This window comes from Mytilus edulis, chromosome 9 (assembly GCF_963676685.1).
Source record: "Mytilus edulis chromosome 9, xbMytEdul2.2, whole genome shotgun sequence".
Classification (NCBI taxonomy): Eukaryota; Metazoa; Mollusca; class Bivalvia; order Mytilida; family Mytilidae; genus Mytilus; species Mytilus edulis.
In genome coordinates, this window is record NC_092352.1 from 52,019,614 (window position 1) to 52,034,843 (window position 15,230).

Here is a 15,230-nt window from a genome sequence, read left to right on the forward strand (position 1 = left end):
TTTGATGGTACAAAACCAGTAAGAAGGGTGATATAGGTTTGATAATTACCAAAATTAGAGACAATAGTTCTTCAGATACATACCAGTACTAGAAAATTAAAGAAATTAACATACTGTGGATTGATTTATTTTCATGGCTACCAATTTTGTGGATTACGGAAAACTTGCATCTTCTAGATGTATTTAATTTGTGGTTTTGCCAAATTCTGCATATAATCCTATAGAAAATTTGTTATTCTTTGAAAATTTTATTTTGTGGTTCACCTGTACCCACCAAAGCCACGAAAATTGGTATCCAACACATATTTATGAATACACAGTACACAATTATTCCATTGGATGTTCACTAGACACATTTTCTTGTTATGTTGCAAATGACGAACTTTTCAGTAAGTTCTATAAATATTTTTGGCACTGTTTTTGTCATTTTAAAGGTGAATATTTAAAAACTTAAATTAGAACAAAATTTACAATATATGAGGCTGATATCTATAATATTTATCTTATTTTATATTCTTAATATATATTCTGAATTTTGCAAACAAAAATGGAAAGCAAAAATTTATATCAATTTCTGGTATTAAAAAAACAGTACATTGTTGTATTTGAATTATTATATCTAATTCTAAAAGATATTTTAGAATGATATTATACAATTACTGTCTTTTGATGAGGTAAATGTGTAGTTTTATTGACTTTTGAAAAACTGATATTCACTGAGGCCAACGGCCGAAGTGAATATCAGTTTTTCAAAAGTCAATTAAACCACATATTTACCGAAACAAAAGACAGTAATTGTTTTATTACATATTCCGAGTGAAATGTATGTTATGGCAACTATTAACCAAAACCAATTGTACATCAATCGTTTTTTTTTACCAAAATAGTGCAGGTAAAAGCACGCGACGTTATGCACGGTGAATATCCTTTTACCGCAGGTGAATATGCTTATTTATTCAAAATCCCATTCATATAGAAAAACCTACTAAAGTTTTATCAATATGGAATAATACCATTTATTACTTAATCATGAATCTGCTGTTATTTTATTTCAGGAGATAATTGTGAGAACAATATAGATGACTGTGTTGGAATGTGTACAGGTTCTAATGTAGATACTGATAAATGTGAAGATATGCTGAATGATTATAGATGTAATTGTAAAGCAGGTTACATTGGTAAAAATTGCACAGTAAGTTTCTATAATGTAGCATTAATATGATAATTTCATGGTGGTTTAACTTCAGTGGGAAATTTTTAATGGTTTTCTTTTTTTCTAAATACAGCCATGTTAGGCTTGTTGGGATATTGCTGTGTAGTTTTTACAGAACAGAGTTTTTTTGGCCTTATAAAACATCCTTGTGTTTCTGAACCACTATATTTAGGATGCTTGTTTTAAATACCTAGTATTAATACCATTCACATTAGTGGCTTTTAAATTACTCTCATCCCCACCTAATTTTGGCTACTTTTTACAGTTTTCAAATTTTAAACTTGAAGAACGTTGTCCCATTTTCATAACAACACATCTTGAAAGAGTTTATGGACCATGAATTGTAAGATTGATCTCCCTGCTGTCAACACGATTCAACTGCTGCAGTTCCAAAATAGTTTGGCGGCTCATATTGGCTATAAATGAACCACTGTTGTCATTAGACTACAAGTGGGAATGGTGGTTATTAAAAGTAGGAAATATGAGGACTTGAAGACAAATTATGACATATAATACTGATGTCTTGAACTCAAATGGTTTTTTTTTTTTTTAAATTAACAAAAATACATTAAATCAATGTTACTGCTTTGCATTACCAGATTTTGAGACTAGAATTTCTTTTGTTTTCTTAACTTGGAGTTATAGCTAAAATATTACAATTTTAATATTTGAATTACTGAACCAAAAAATAATCCTTAAAAAAACAATGAGAAAAACAGAAAAAAAATCTTGAACTTTGTTAAACCCTTAAGATGTCCTTTGAAAATCATCATTGAAAACAACATTGTATAGGATATAAATTTAGCAGTGTCACAGTGTTATAAACTGATTTGGATATGATGGGAATATTTCAATTTTCATGAAAAAGTAGACAATTCTTTCAATGAAATAACTAAAATTGAAGAAAGAAAAAAATCTTGTTGTTGCCATACCTCAATGCACAGCAAAATACTTGGAAAAAGGTTTCATGCATATTTCATCCTTAAGTGAGCATTTTTATACGTCTGTTTACAGGACATATTATGGTATACTTTTGTCCATCTGTCCGTCCATCTGGAAATATCCGCCATAAACTCAAAAATGCTTTAACAATTTTGCATGAAACTTGGGTGAACTATTTATATCCATTGATGTGAGCTCCCTTTTTAAAATTTAGATTTTACATTTCCCAGTTTTGGGGTTTTATTCTTTTAAAAAAAAAGGATTTTCCAGTTTTTGGACAAAACTCAAAAATGCTTTGAGCAGTTTTCATGTGAACTTTTGTGGATTGTTTATATAAAATTTATGGGATTTTATTCATAAAAAGTTGGTGATTTTCCAGTTTCAGACAATATCCTTAAAATGTTTTGAGCAGTTTTCATTAAACTTTGGTGACTGATTTACATCTACTAAGAAAACTTATAAGCCTCCTTTAGATTTTTAAAAATATTTGATTTGACATTGAGAAGATCTTTATTCTTTGAAAGTATGACGGGCATACCATGTGCTTATGGCACAGCTGTTTATTGTACTTGAAGGCAAAAGATCATTAAAACTTATTTCTGCAGATCCATTTATTTTTATGGTACCAACTTTTCGATGATTGTTAAAACTTGTATTCTCATGGATATTTTATTTCCATGATTTGCCAAAGTCTATACAATCCTTTTGAAAATTTGTTCTATGCTGATCATTCAAATATGTTGCTTACCAATAAAAAAATTGGTACCTCACAAATAATAATGAATCCTAAGTATACAAAACTTCATTGCCCTATTGGAAATTCTGATTTGATCCTTTGTTGATCACTGTCTTATTTGGTATATTATTTAATAACAAAACATACAGTCGTTCTATTGTAAATTTTGAGCTTGCTATCAGTGGATTTACCTTTTCATTCTCTATATATATTTTGTAGCCAACATACCTGCCAACTGTCACTTTTTTGCTGGGGATTTCCCCCATGGAGGCTCTTAAATGGAAATTTTGAAAGAGCAATTTTGTCCACAATTTTAAACAAAACAATTAATTTTACAATGACAATAGGCTTGTAAAAGTAGGAAGAAGCCAAATCACAACATTAAAATATATTTGGAGGCCCCTTAAAGGTTTTTTAGGATTATATGAGCCATCTTGCATGTAAAACCCCCATGGGCATTTTGAAAAGTTGGCAGGTATGAGCCAAAAAGTACTGTTACAGTGTTTAACACCAATCACTTTATAAATGCATGTAACATGTATCTAATTTGTTTCTGAATGAATGATTTTCTAATTTACATAGGAAGAAATAAACGAGTGTCTACGACTATACCCATGTGAACATGGAGGTACATGTACAGATAAGGTAGCTGACTTTGAGTGTAGTTGTAGGGAGGGATGGACTGGAAAGAGATGTGAAACTCCTGTAGAGTACTGTGCCCCATCACCATGTCTCAATGGAGGAGTCTGTTTTAATCTTACTGACGATTTCTTTTGCAGGTTTGTTTATATTGTTAGTGTAACATATTTGCTGGTGTCAAACTTTCCCCATCTCTTAGGATAGTGGTGTAACAGTACAACATAAGAACAAACAATTAAAAAAAACCGTTGAAAATGACTTTACACATCAGAATGAAACATAGCACTTAAAAATCCTAACAAAAACACAAAAGAAACGAAGTACAGATCTGAGATTACTAGTAAGATATTGAAAGCTAGTTCAATGTCATTAACTAATAATTTAATTTTGGATGTAACGTGTCATCTGATCAGCTCATAGACAATATAATCTGAATCGTTGATTGTGATTTTGACAAGTATGCAGTTTGTACTTATAGACTATTGGTGATCATCTCAACGAGATTGATTTTCTCGCTTGAGCTGGGACGGCAAAAGCGAGAAAGGCAATCGAATTGAGATGAACAATGATAATCTTTTTATCGCTATTTAACCTATGACGACGTTGTCAATTTCGTTAGCAACACCACGTGCATGCTTAGTTTCTAGCGATGATTTCCCATCTCAAGCGAGTAGCATGATATGAAACTTATCACAAAAAAAGATCAAAGGAAAAATGCACAAAATAGCGATAATGTGGGTTACTATATTTTTATTGGTGTAAATTTGTTTTTGATGAAAAGTATTCCATTACAGATGTCAAGGTAGTACAACAGGAGAAACATGTGGGAATTCCCCGAAAATCTGTAGTATTATTGATCCATGTACAATGAAGGGGACCTGTCAGGATAAAGATGGAACTGCTCAGTGTAACTGTGATGATGGTAAGTGTTAGGAAGTGTACACACGAGGGAACATGTTAGGATGTGGCAAGAACTGCTCAGTGTAACTGTAATGATGGTAAGTGTTGGGAAGTGTACACGTGAGGGAACATGATAGGATGTGGGAAGAACTGCTCAGTGTTACTGTAATGATGGTAAGTGTTGGGAAGGGAACATGATAGGATGTGGGAAGAACTGCTCAGTGTTACTGTAATGATGGTAAGTGTTGGGAAGTGTACATGTGAGGGAACATGATAGGATGTGGGAAGAACTGCTCAGTGTTACTGTAATGATGACAAGTGTTGGGAAGAGTACATGTGAGGGAACATGATAGGATGTGGGAAGAACTGCTCAGTGTTACTTTATGACTGTATGTGTTGAGTAGTGTACAGGTGAGGGAACATGTCAGGATGTGGAAGGAACTGCTCAATGTAATTGTAATGATGGTAAGTTTTGAGAAGTGTTCAAGTGAGGGATTATTTTTAGTAGGACCCTGTCAGGATGTTGAAAGAACTGCTCAGTGCAACTGTACTGATGGTATGTGTTGAGTAGTGTTCAAGTGAGGGAACATGTCAGGATTTGGAAGGAACTGCTCAGTACAACTGTAATGCAGTATGTGTTGAGTAGTGTACACGTGAGGGAGTATGTCAGGATGTGGAAGGAACTTCTCAGTATAACTGTAATGCAGTAGGTGTTTTGAAGTGTACAAGTGAGGGAACATGTCAGGATATGGAAGGGGCTGCTCAATTTAACTGGTAATGATGATAAAAGTATGCTTTTGGAGTAATAACATATCCAACGTGTGCATGTTTATTTTAGATTATGCTGGAACAAGCTGCCAGTTAATCAAAGATCATTGTGCTAAGCCAGACATGTGTAATAATGAGGGTCAATGTGTTACCAACCTTATTGGATTTAAATGTGAATGTGATGACAGTGAGTATCCAATGATTCTTAATAAAAAATATATCAACTATTAGCAAGAGCTATCATAGATTACATCAATTACTGTAGATCCAGTATTTTTAGTGGCATACCGTGACATACCAATTTTGAAGGTACAGATGAAGCACAAATTTAAATCAACAAATTACAAGTTTTGTAAAGGCTTGTATGACACCACAAAATCAAATGTCTTCTTTTAGAGAACCACTGAGTAGAATGAAACCAAACACAGCATGAATGTTTTTTATGAGGTGCTGACTAAGTGTTGTTACTGTGTAGCCGATCCATCATCCAAGACATACAAATGTCTTCTTTTAGACAACCACTGCTAGGAAGTAAACTAAACATGTCATAAATGTTCTTTATGAGGTGCTGATGGAGTGATGCTACTGTGTTGCTGATTTACTGTTCCAAGATGGCCACCAGGACTTATGATTAAGTTATGGGATCAATATTAATTGATTTCAAAAACCTAAGTACAGTCAGGTGCGTGACACAGGCTCTTGAAAGCCTCTACTTTGTTTGTTTGTTTGTTTGTTTAATTTTTTATTATGTTTTTCCTTGTCATTCTGTTTGTATTTGTAGGTTATTCTGGTAGTAATTGTTCTTTGTACACTGATCCATGTTCCAGTAACCCTTGCCATTCTACAGCTAAATGTATATCTAATAAAGACAAGTATATGTGTTATTGTGAACAAGGGAATACACTTACAGACAGTGGATGCAAAGGTATTTATAATTATGCACCTTTTTCAATCAAGCTTTTGAAGAGATCAAATTTATTCGTTCATGGTGTTAATTTACGTTTTTTGAATAAGTTAAGCCTTCCAATTGATATTTTATCATGTGGTTTTCTATGTTGTGATGTTACGCTATTGTTTCAGAAAAAGGAAGAAGGTTTGGTACCATTAAAACGTTTTATTCCGCTGCAATTGTTTGCACCTGTCCTAAGTCAGGAATCTGATGTACAGTAGTTGTCGTTTGTTTATGTAGTTTATACAGGTTTCTCATTTCTCGTTTTTGATATAGATTAGGACGTTGGTTTTCACGTTTGAATGGTTTTACACAAGTAATTTTGGGGCCCCTTATAGCTTTTTGTTCGGTGTGAGCCAAGGCTCCTTGTTGAAGGCCATACCTGTCAACCTGTGACGATGAAAATGCAGGTCATGACCGGCATTGAAAAATCAAATCTCAGGTCATAACGCGTACGAACTTTTTCAAGCTGAATTTCAGTATTTATGGTACATTTTCTTATAATGTATATCAAAGATACCAAAACATCAATGCATGTTCACTTTGTTAAGTCATTTTAAATCTAATAAAATATTATTTCATTAACTTTTAAAGATTTTTATAAATTGTGTAACTCAGTCTTATGTGCTTTACTTTTTGTGAAAAAATACTACAAATCATCAAACACTAGAATTTAATGTAATTCTTAAACTATTGACTCTGTAGTCTTTAACCACAATATTTTTCATTTAACAAGGAAATTAGACTATCATAAAACATAGTAATACAGTTAAAGGAATTATAAATGTAAAAGATAATTTTCAACTTTTTTTCAAAAATTGTATAAAGGTATAAAAATAATGAAAAGTTATTTTTCAATATGTATTTGAATTTTATATTTTTATGATTCAATCTTTTTCACCCATAAAACGTAAATATAAGGAATAATTTTGAATGGTGACAAATAAGGGGAAGTAACTCTAGTTCAGTTTGTAAACCAAATTATAGTGCAATTTATTTACGACCTAAAGCTAAGGTAATTGGTGTTAAACTGTTAATTAACCGTGTGTTTGACACCAAAGCTGTCAAGTGAAGCCATGCACTTAATGGGTCACTTAATTTGACAGTTTACATAGCTAGATGAACTTCCTGTTCATGGAAGAATTACGAATTTGCCAGTATTTCAAAGGAATATTACTTATGAAATCAATCTCAAGGCTAAGAAATACGGGTGAAATTGGGTCATTTTCGGAATTCCCGGGTTATTTCAATGACCCGGCGGGTGTTCCGGGTGATCCCTCAGAATTGTGAAAATCTCGGGTCACACCCGCAGAATACGGGTCAGTTGACAGGTATGTGAAGGCCGTACATTGACCTATAATGGTTTACTTTTATAAATTGTTATTTGGATGGAGAGTTGTCTCTTTGACATGCACATATCTAAGTCAATATTTTTGACAGGTATTGGGAGAGGTAATCAGGAACTTCAGAAATTATACTTTATCCATAGATACAAAGGCCGCAATATTGAACGCGGCCTTTGTATCTATGGTACCTAGTATTGTTGACTTTTGAATGTGTAGCTATAGACTAGCTGCTATATATATATTGATAGCAGCTACATAGCCATCAACCCAGATGATGCTTTTAGATTGAGCTGTGTCTAGTCAAAAGGTCTCTTAAGCAGACAAAATCTGGTCACACTAATGATGCATTATAAAGTGTATAAACTATAATGCTGTATCTTAATATATTATGCAATGCATTGGTTGATTTCTTTAAACCTATTACATTACAATGACTTCTTTCACCAAAATTATTACAATTAAAATTGATTGTAAGTTCTACTAAAAATTGTATGACTTTTATCTATTGTTGAAGATGCACATAGATCTTGATGATCTACTCAATGTTTAGAGCCTTTTGTTTTTGTCCATGCATCGTTGTTAATACATGTAGAATTGAATTTGATGTGACTGTCATACAAGTTAGAGATTTAGCTAGCTATAAAACCATGTTCAATCCACCATTTTCTACATAAGAAGATCCCTGTACCAAGTCAGGAATATGACAGTTGTTATCCATTCATTTGAGCTTTTGATTTTGCCATTTGATTAGGGACCTGTCCTTTTGAATTTTCCTCAGTATTTTTATGATTTTAACTTTATAGTCTTCTTTGATGTTCTACTTCCTGTATGCTGAAGACTCTTTGAAATATCATACACATATATGAAATTTTCATCATATTTTCACTGTGATTACAAGTCTTTGTTTACCTTACTATGAGACACTTTTTCATAATTTTGTTTGTTTGTTCCAATTCCTGTTAGCTTCAAAATAAATCTTGTATCTTTGAAATGGCATGCACATATATCATGAAAATGAAATCCTTGTCACATGTAGTCAATAGCAATTAGCACACAGTACTACATTCTGTTTTTTTTTTTTTTTTTTTTTTTTTTTTAGGTATTAACACAGTTGAAGAGAACTTTGACATCTTCATGGACAGATATATTGATGGGATGCCAGCCTATTTGAGAAATCCAATTGTGTCTCACACAAATGATAATATGACGATCATGTTTTGGATTAGAGTTCTAGCAAGACCTGGAGAAAATCCTGTTTTGTTATCATTAGAAGGAATGTAAGTGTACTCCTTGCCTATTGTCATCAAACCTTTACCTTAAAAGGATCATATCTATCAAGTGAAAACAAATACTGTAAATTCAGAAGTTATTGCGAGGTTTTTATTATTGCGAAAAATGCAACAGAGTTGTAAACGCATTAATTTAAACTCGCATCTTTAGATATTTTATATGAATTAAACTGGATTTTTCTCAATATTGTAAAAATTAAAATCCCATTTTAGTCTAAAATGACAAAATCCCAATAATAAATGCACACAATAATTTCTGAATTTACAGTATTGGTTTTATGGTCTTTTGAGAACAAAATATAGCGATTAATTTAGTAGGGTGCCCAGTATCGAAAAAGACGTCTAGTTAACAAGTTTAAGTTAACGGATAACATACGGCTATATTTATATGCAAACGATTGGAAAATCATTATATTTTTTAATCATGAATGTCGTCGTATGCTCCCGTGGTCAGGTTTTTCAAAATTTTGTGGTTTCTTAGGGTACCCACAGAAACCTAATCATACAGACCATCTTCAACACGAAAAAAAAAATTATTGCTTTCTATGTTATTTGTTCAAATGATACTCATCATTTAGCTAAAAAATTAAATTTATCATATAATGAAAGCTGAAAAGATTTATATAATTTAAAAATAAGTATTTCATGATATTAGTATGGCTATTTTTTTAGCTGAAATTTACAACATTTTGAACAAAAGAAAATTTATTACGTGTTACTTTCACGGGATTTTTACTCTGATTACATCAATAACACGTGGTTCATATGTGTGCCAAATATCTATTGTGTAATGTTAATCAGTGAGAAGAAAATAGCAATTTAAAACACAAATTTAGTGATCATTCTGCCTTGTTTCAAACAAGCCTTTTCTGGTGCCGTTAACCGTTTTGTAGCTTACACTACCAGGTCATTAACTAGGACAATTTTCACTAACTTCATTTCTATTTTTTGCTTGTTGTATGGTCAAATTGTATATTTAGAATAGTCCAGTCAGTTTGAAGAGAGTTGTTTTGTAATTGGAAATATTTTTTGTTGGTTTCCATAACTTTATTGTTTTTTTTATTGATAGTTTTGTTATAATTGTAATATACAAATCAAATCCTTCGATCACGTTTCGGACCCGGAATATGGCACACATTTACAGTCCTGTTAAACTAAGCTAATCAAACCATAAGCGAAGTAAGAATGAAATACAATGGGATAAGTGTGTTATATGTCAAGGTTCTTTTACTGAATTGCTTATTTATAATTGAGTAATAAGCACAAACAAAAACTTTATCGAGGCTATGGGAACACGGAAATATTTGAGTTTATTGCTTGATGCTTCAGACCTAGACCATTTTCGTACTGATGATTACAAAATGTTGTAGCATCATTCTTGCTACAAATCTTACACTAGCAGACACAACTGAAGTTTTTTTTAAAAGCTGAATGAAGTTCTTGATCGTCTGTTAAAGTGTTTCAGGACATAACATATAGAAGTTCATCAAATTCCTGCCTGGAAAAAGTTTTTTTGAGTCAGTGAGATACAGCAGGTCTTAATCAGATTTCTTGGGGAATCGATTGTTCAGCATCATGGTAGATCAACAGTTACTATGAAACATGAGAAAGTCATATTCTAGCTAGCACTTCAAAGGACCCTAAATTAGCTCAGAAATAGTATTTAGGTTTTAAGAATTATTTGGTACGCCCGATGAAGTAGATACTCGCATGATTTCACATATGCATGCTATTCATGTAGACAAAGAGATAGGTGTGAAAGGAATCAAGGGTAGGATAATAACAAAGTCACAAGATACAGATGTTCTAATCTTATGCGTTCCTTACATCCACTTCATGCAGCATACACATGAGCTATGGTTTCAAACAGACCCTATTACTTGAATACAAGATTTTCGCATCTATATAAATATAGGAAGATGTGGTGTGAGCGCCAATGAGACAACTCTCCATGCAAATAACAATTTAAAAAAGTAAGCCATTATAGGTCAATGTACGGCCTTCAACACGGAGCCTTGGCTCACACCGAACAACAAGCTATAAAGAGCCCCAAAATTACTAGTGTAAAACCATTCAAACGGGAAAACCAACGGTCTAATCGATATAAAAAAATGAGAAACGAGAAACACGTATAAATTACATAAACAATTGACAACTACTGTATACCTGTCCACGAAATATGTAAAAGTCTCGGGTTTGCCATCTGTAACTTTCTACCACACGTGCTGTTACATGATGCAATACAACGTATTGGACCCTGTTTAGGATCAGTAAGCGCACTGTTTTTTAGTCTTGAAGGACAGCCCAGATGATTTACCGATTTGTCAAACCTTTCTTATTGTGACATCGCTGGACCTATAGATGCAGATCGAGATCTTTTTGTCAGGTTGAATTATCTCAAGTCAAAACTAAAAATAGATCACTGCGACCTTAACAATTTGAGCGTAAAATTGGCTACAATTTAAAATTTCTCCCTTGTCAAACTTCCTCCTTGTGAATCTACTTTTAAACAACATGTAATAATAGTTTCACTCCAGACGTAAATTTGATGTCTTCCCGTGTAGCAGAATAAAATTGTGAATGGAAATGGGAAATGTGTCAAAGAGACGACAACCCGACCAAATAAAAAACAACAGCAGAGGGTCACCAACAGGTCTTCAATGTAGCGAGAAATTCCCGCACCCAGAGGCGTCCTTCAGCTGGCCCCTAAACAAATATATACTAGTCCAGTGATAATGAACGCCATACTAATTTCCAAATTTTACACAAGAAACTAAAATTAAAATAATACAAGACTAACAAAGGCCAGAGGCTCCTGACTTGGGACAGGCGCAAAAATGCGACGGGGTTAAACATGTTTGTGAGATCTCAACCCTCCCCCTATACCTCTGACCAATGTAGAAAAGTAATCGCATAACAATACGCACATTAAAATTCAGTTCAAGAGAACTACACATTAGCTTTCTTCAAAATGGGCAATGACATGTTCCTTTCTATCTCGGAGGTCATATGTCATCCGAATTTCTGCAAGATTTAGTTTCTACTTGTAAGGGGAATTCTGTGTTTTCAAAGGGTTGCATTTGCTTTGATCAAAATCTATCATGTATAGATGTATGCCCATGTCAGGCAAATGACATATGTCAAAATGTAAATACTCGTGTGGTTGTAGTTAGACACATTGATGACGACGAAGATGATGATGTATAAGATTTCATTTTTCTGTATGTGTCTTATAAATCATTGTTAGCAATGGAATGAAAATAACGCAGTCCATAATATTTTCTAAACAATATATAAAACATCTTCTCAATTTTGAAATCGTCGGAAATATAGTAATAATCTATCTAGTGGGGAAAGATATGTAAAAAAATAATAATAAAAAAACCTGCAATATGTTCTTTGACGTTGGCCGGGGAACTACAGGAGACCATAGAATGTAGTGTAGGTAATACTAGCCTCGATCATAATTTTTTATTTGCATTTGTTTTTCTTTTTCGTGTTTTTGCCATGCTGAAGTCTGCTTGTCTTCAGTTTATAAGTTTTTCATGTTCCTTTGGTTTCTCACGCCTATTTTGTTTGCAATTGTTTGTAAAATACATTAATGCTGAACATAACCCTCTCCCTTATTATATATTTGGAATACTTGTAAACATTATAGCCAATTGTTGCTTATTTTGTCATCTGTATATGTAGGATAGGGTGTTTTACCTGTTTCTAATACCTGTTTTGTTTTCAAAACTTTTTTCCCTCCCCCTTTTTCTCTGTTTGCAGTAATTTTTACTTCTGTAAAACAAAGCTATACATAGAGCTTTATATTCAACCAAATGTGATGTTAAATTTGAAACAAATCATTTATATATACTCTTTAACACACAATAACAGAAATTTTATTTTTACCTAGAAATTGACGAACACCTTACTATCAAAAGACGTGAAAATCACATTTTTTTTCGACAAATGATTAAAGTTAAGATCTAAAAAAACATCTTTAGATCGTACTTGTAGCGAATTTAATACAAAAAAATCAAATTTAGAAATTGAAAAAGGTCAAGGTCACTGTTATTGAACAGCTATTCGAAAATTTCAAATTTGCACCCTATATGCAAAAAAGTCAATTTAAAGTCATTTTTGGCGATAAAAATATAAAATAAGTTCTAAATGTAGATACAAAAGATATTTTTCTCTAAATTAGTTGTTTTTATTTTCCTCCAAACGCATATATGTAGGAGAAACTAGCTATCTAAATGTGACTGTGCATTTTTCTTGATTTTTTGCTTTGACCTTTGACCCTGATTAAAAAAAAAGTGACCACGGCAGACAACGACAACGCTATTTCGATGAGGCTTGTTCTCCTCTTTACAAGGATATAAAATATAGCCGTATGTTATTCCGTTAAGGCAAATCGATAAAATTTGTTGATTGGGCACCCTACTAATTGTATGTTTAATAAAAGTTACTAAACTGAAATCTATTTTGTTTGGATTAGAAAGGCATTCATTTGACAAGGATTAAATTACTAGGACTTAAAAGATTTACAGGGATTCATCAGCAAAAGGGTTAAAAAACAACACACAATCAGAAAGTTTTATTTCCTTTTTAAAGCACATTTCCTAAGACCAGATGTTGATGTGATGGGGGTAAAACAAGCACCAGAGATGGAAAAATAAATGTTTATAAAGCACAAATATGGTTTAGATGGACTTTTAATGTTATTTCTTTGAGAAAATACTCCATAAAGATATCAATGATAAATGATAGTATAAATTCCTGGACATGTTTGGGCAATTTGCCAATCTTGGGAGCCATGTTCTGGTACTAGTTTGCTATTAGAAATTTATCAAAAGATGTCAAGGAAATGTTTTGTTGACTGTCAAAGTGCCTTTTAAAGCTTGATTGCCGGTATGTTGAAACAATTGCCCAAAAACAACAAAGGATAACAGAAAAGGTAACATTTCTGATTATATTTAGCCAAAGAAAAAGTACTACTTGTCTCATCAATAATTTAAAGTCATATGAAACCTCAAATTAAAAAAAATTGATGCATATGTTTTTTATAACAAAATGAATAGTTTTTATAATTAAACTTAGGTACATATACGTTTTTTCTGAAGAAAAGTATTTAGTTTGCCCAGATTTAGAAGAAGTTTACTTTTTTTTAATTACTTGCTTCCAGGAAGCAATTCACCAACATATTTTCCGTATGCAAAGTGACCTTAGTGTGAACCTTCTCGTAAAAATCCGGTGATCGCAATTCGCATGGATCTGTCACTGAAATAAACTATTATCGGATTGTACATGTTAAACACATGCTCAATATCCATGCTTTTTTGTAGATTGTATACTATAAGGTGACAATCGGTAAACTTTGAAGTCAAAACACAGTATATAATGAGCTGACATATTTGTTAAATTATAACAGACAGAAAAAAAAAAATGATGATTATACGATATCTTTTTGCTTTAAAAACGATATAGTCGCGCACAGAAGACTAAGTTTATGATATTTACATGCATTGGTTCAAGAATTGGATAAACATTATTTTTCACCAGTCACTCGTTTCATATGACCTAAATAATAATAAGTAAATTTGTTTATATAACCTGATTACTTTTTGAAATTTTGTTTTAGACAAATTGGATCTAAACCTACTTTCAACCCTGAAATGCAGCAGTTTATAGCTACTAGTCAGTATCTTATACTTCGCAACTCTACAGATATGGAAATGGTTCAATATGACACAGATGTTGCTGATGGAAAGTGGCATTTCATGGTATTCTCATGGGAACCTTCAGGAGAGGTTAAAATATTCATAGATTCAATTAAGAAGAGAGATGAGAATGTGTTGACTTTTGACATGAACGAGGATATAATGTAAGTTCTGAACTAATAGAATATTAAGGTTAAAAAGGATAGACAGTTTTACACATCTTGAAGATAACTTTAATAAGATCTACAGTTAAGAATGACAATCAAAACTTCTTTAATCTATTTACTGTAATTCATAAACTTTTACAATTGTTTTTATGCCCTTAGATTTTTTATGCCCCACCTAGGGGCTTTATGCTTTTCGGTCTGTGCGTCCATACAAAATGTACTTCGATCATAGCTTTAATACCCCAACAAATTTACGAAAAGAAGCATTCAATTCTTAACTAAAAAGAAAGTTCACAATTATGAGTTTCACAGAGTAAGTTTCATCATTGTCTGGATTGAAACAAGTTTAAGGCAATTTTGATTTTAAATGTGGCTTTGTATGGAAAAAATGTAGTGCAATTTTCTAGTGGTGCATCAGATTTAACATTGCCTTTCCAACTGTAAAAGGATTTGTACTTGTACATCCTGCACAGCCAAACACCAGAAGAAACCTAAGTGACAATATTTATAATCCCCCAATTTTTGTCGAGCCTGCAACTTTTGTTGCAGAAAGCTCGACATAGGGATAGTGAT

At 32.5% G+C, this 15,230-nt stretch overlaps 1 protein-coding gene across 1 annotated transcript in view; it reads left to right on the plus strand.

Moving 5' to 3' along the window:
- LOC139488564 (uncharacterized) overlaps positions 1–15,230 on the plus strand; it is a 221,513-nt gene that overhangs the window by 99,926 nt on the left and 106,357 nt on the right. Inside the window, exons 40-46 of the mRNA XM_071274290.1 lie at positions 1,056–1,192; positions 3,474–3,670; positions 4,325–4,452; positions 5,269–5,385; positions 5,980–6,123; positions 8,593–8,770; positions 14,412–14,654. Coding sequence (XP_071130391.1) covers positions 1,056–1,192; positions 3,474–3,670; positions 4,325–4,452; positions 5,269–5,385; positions 5,980–6,123; positions 8,593–8,770; positions 14,412–14,654 — 1,144 coding nt within the window. The remainder of the gene's footprint in view (positions 1–1,055; positions 1,193–3,473; positions 3,671–4,324; positions 4,453–5,268; positions 5,386–5,979; positions 6,124–8,592; positions 8,771–14,411; positions 14,655–15,230) is intronic.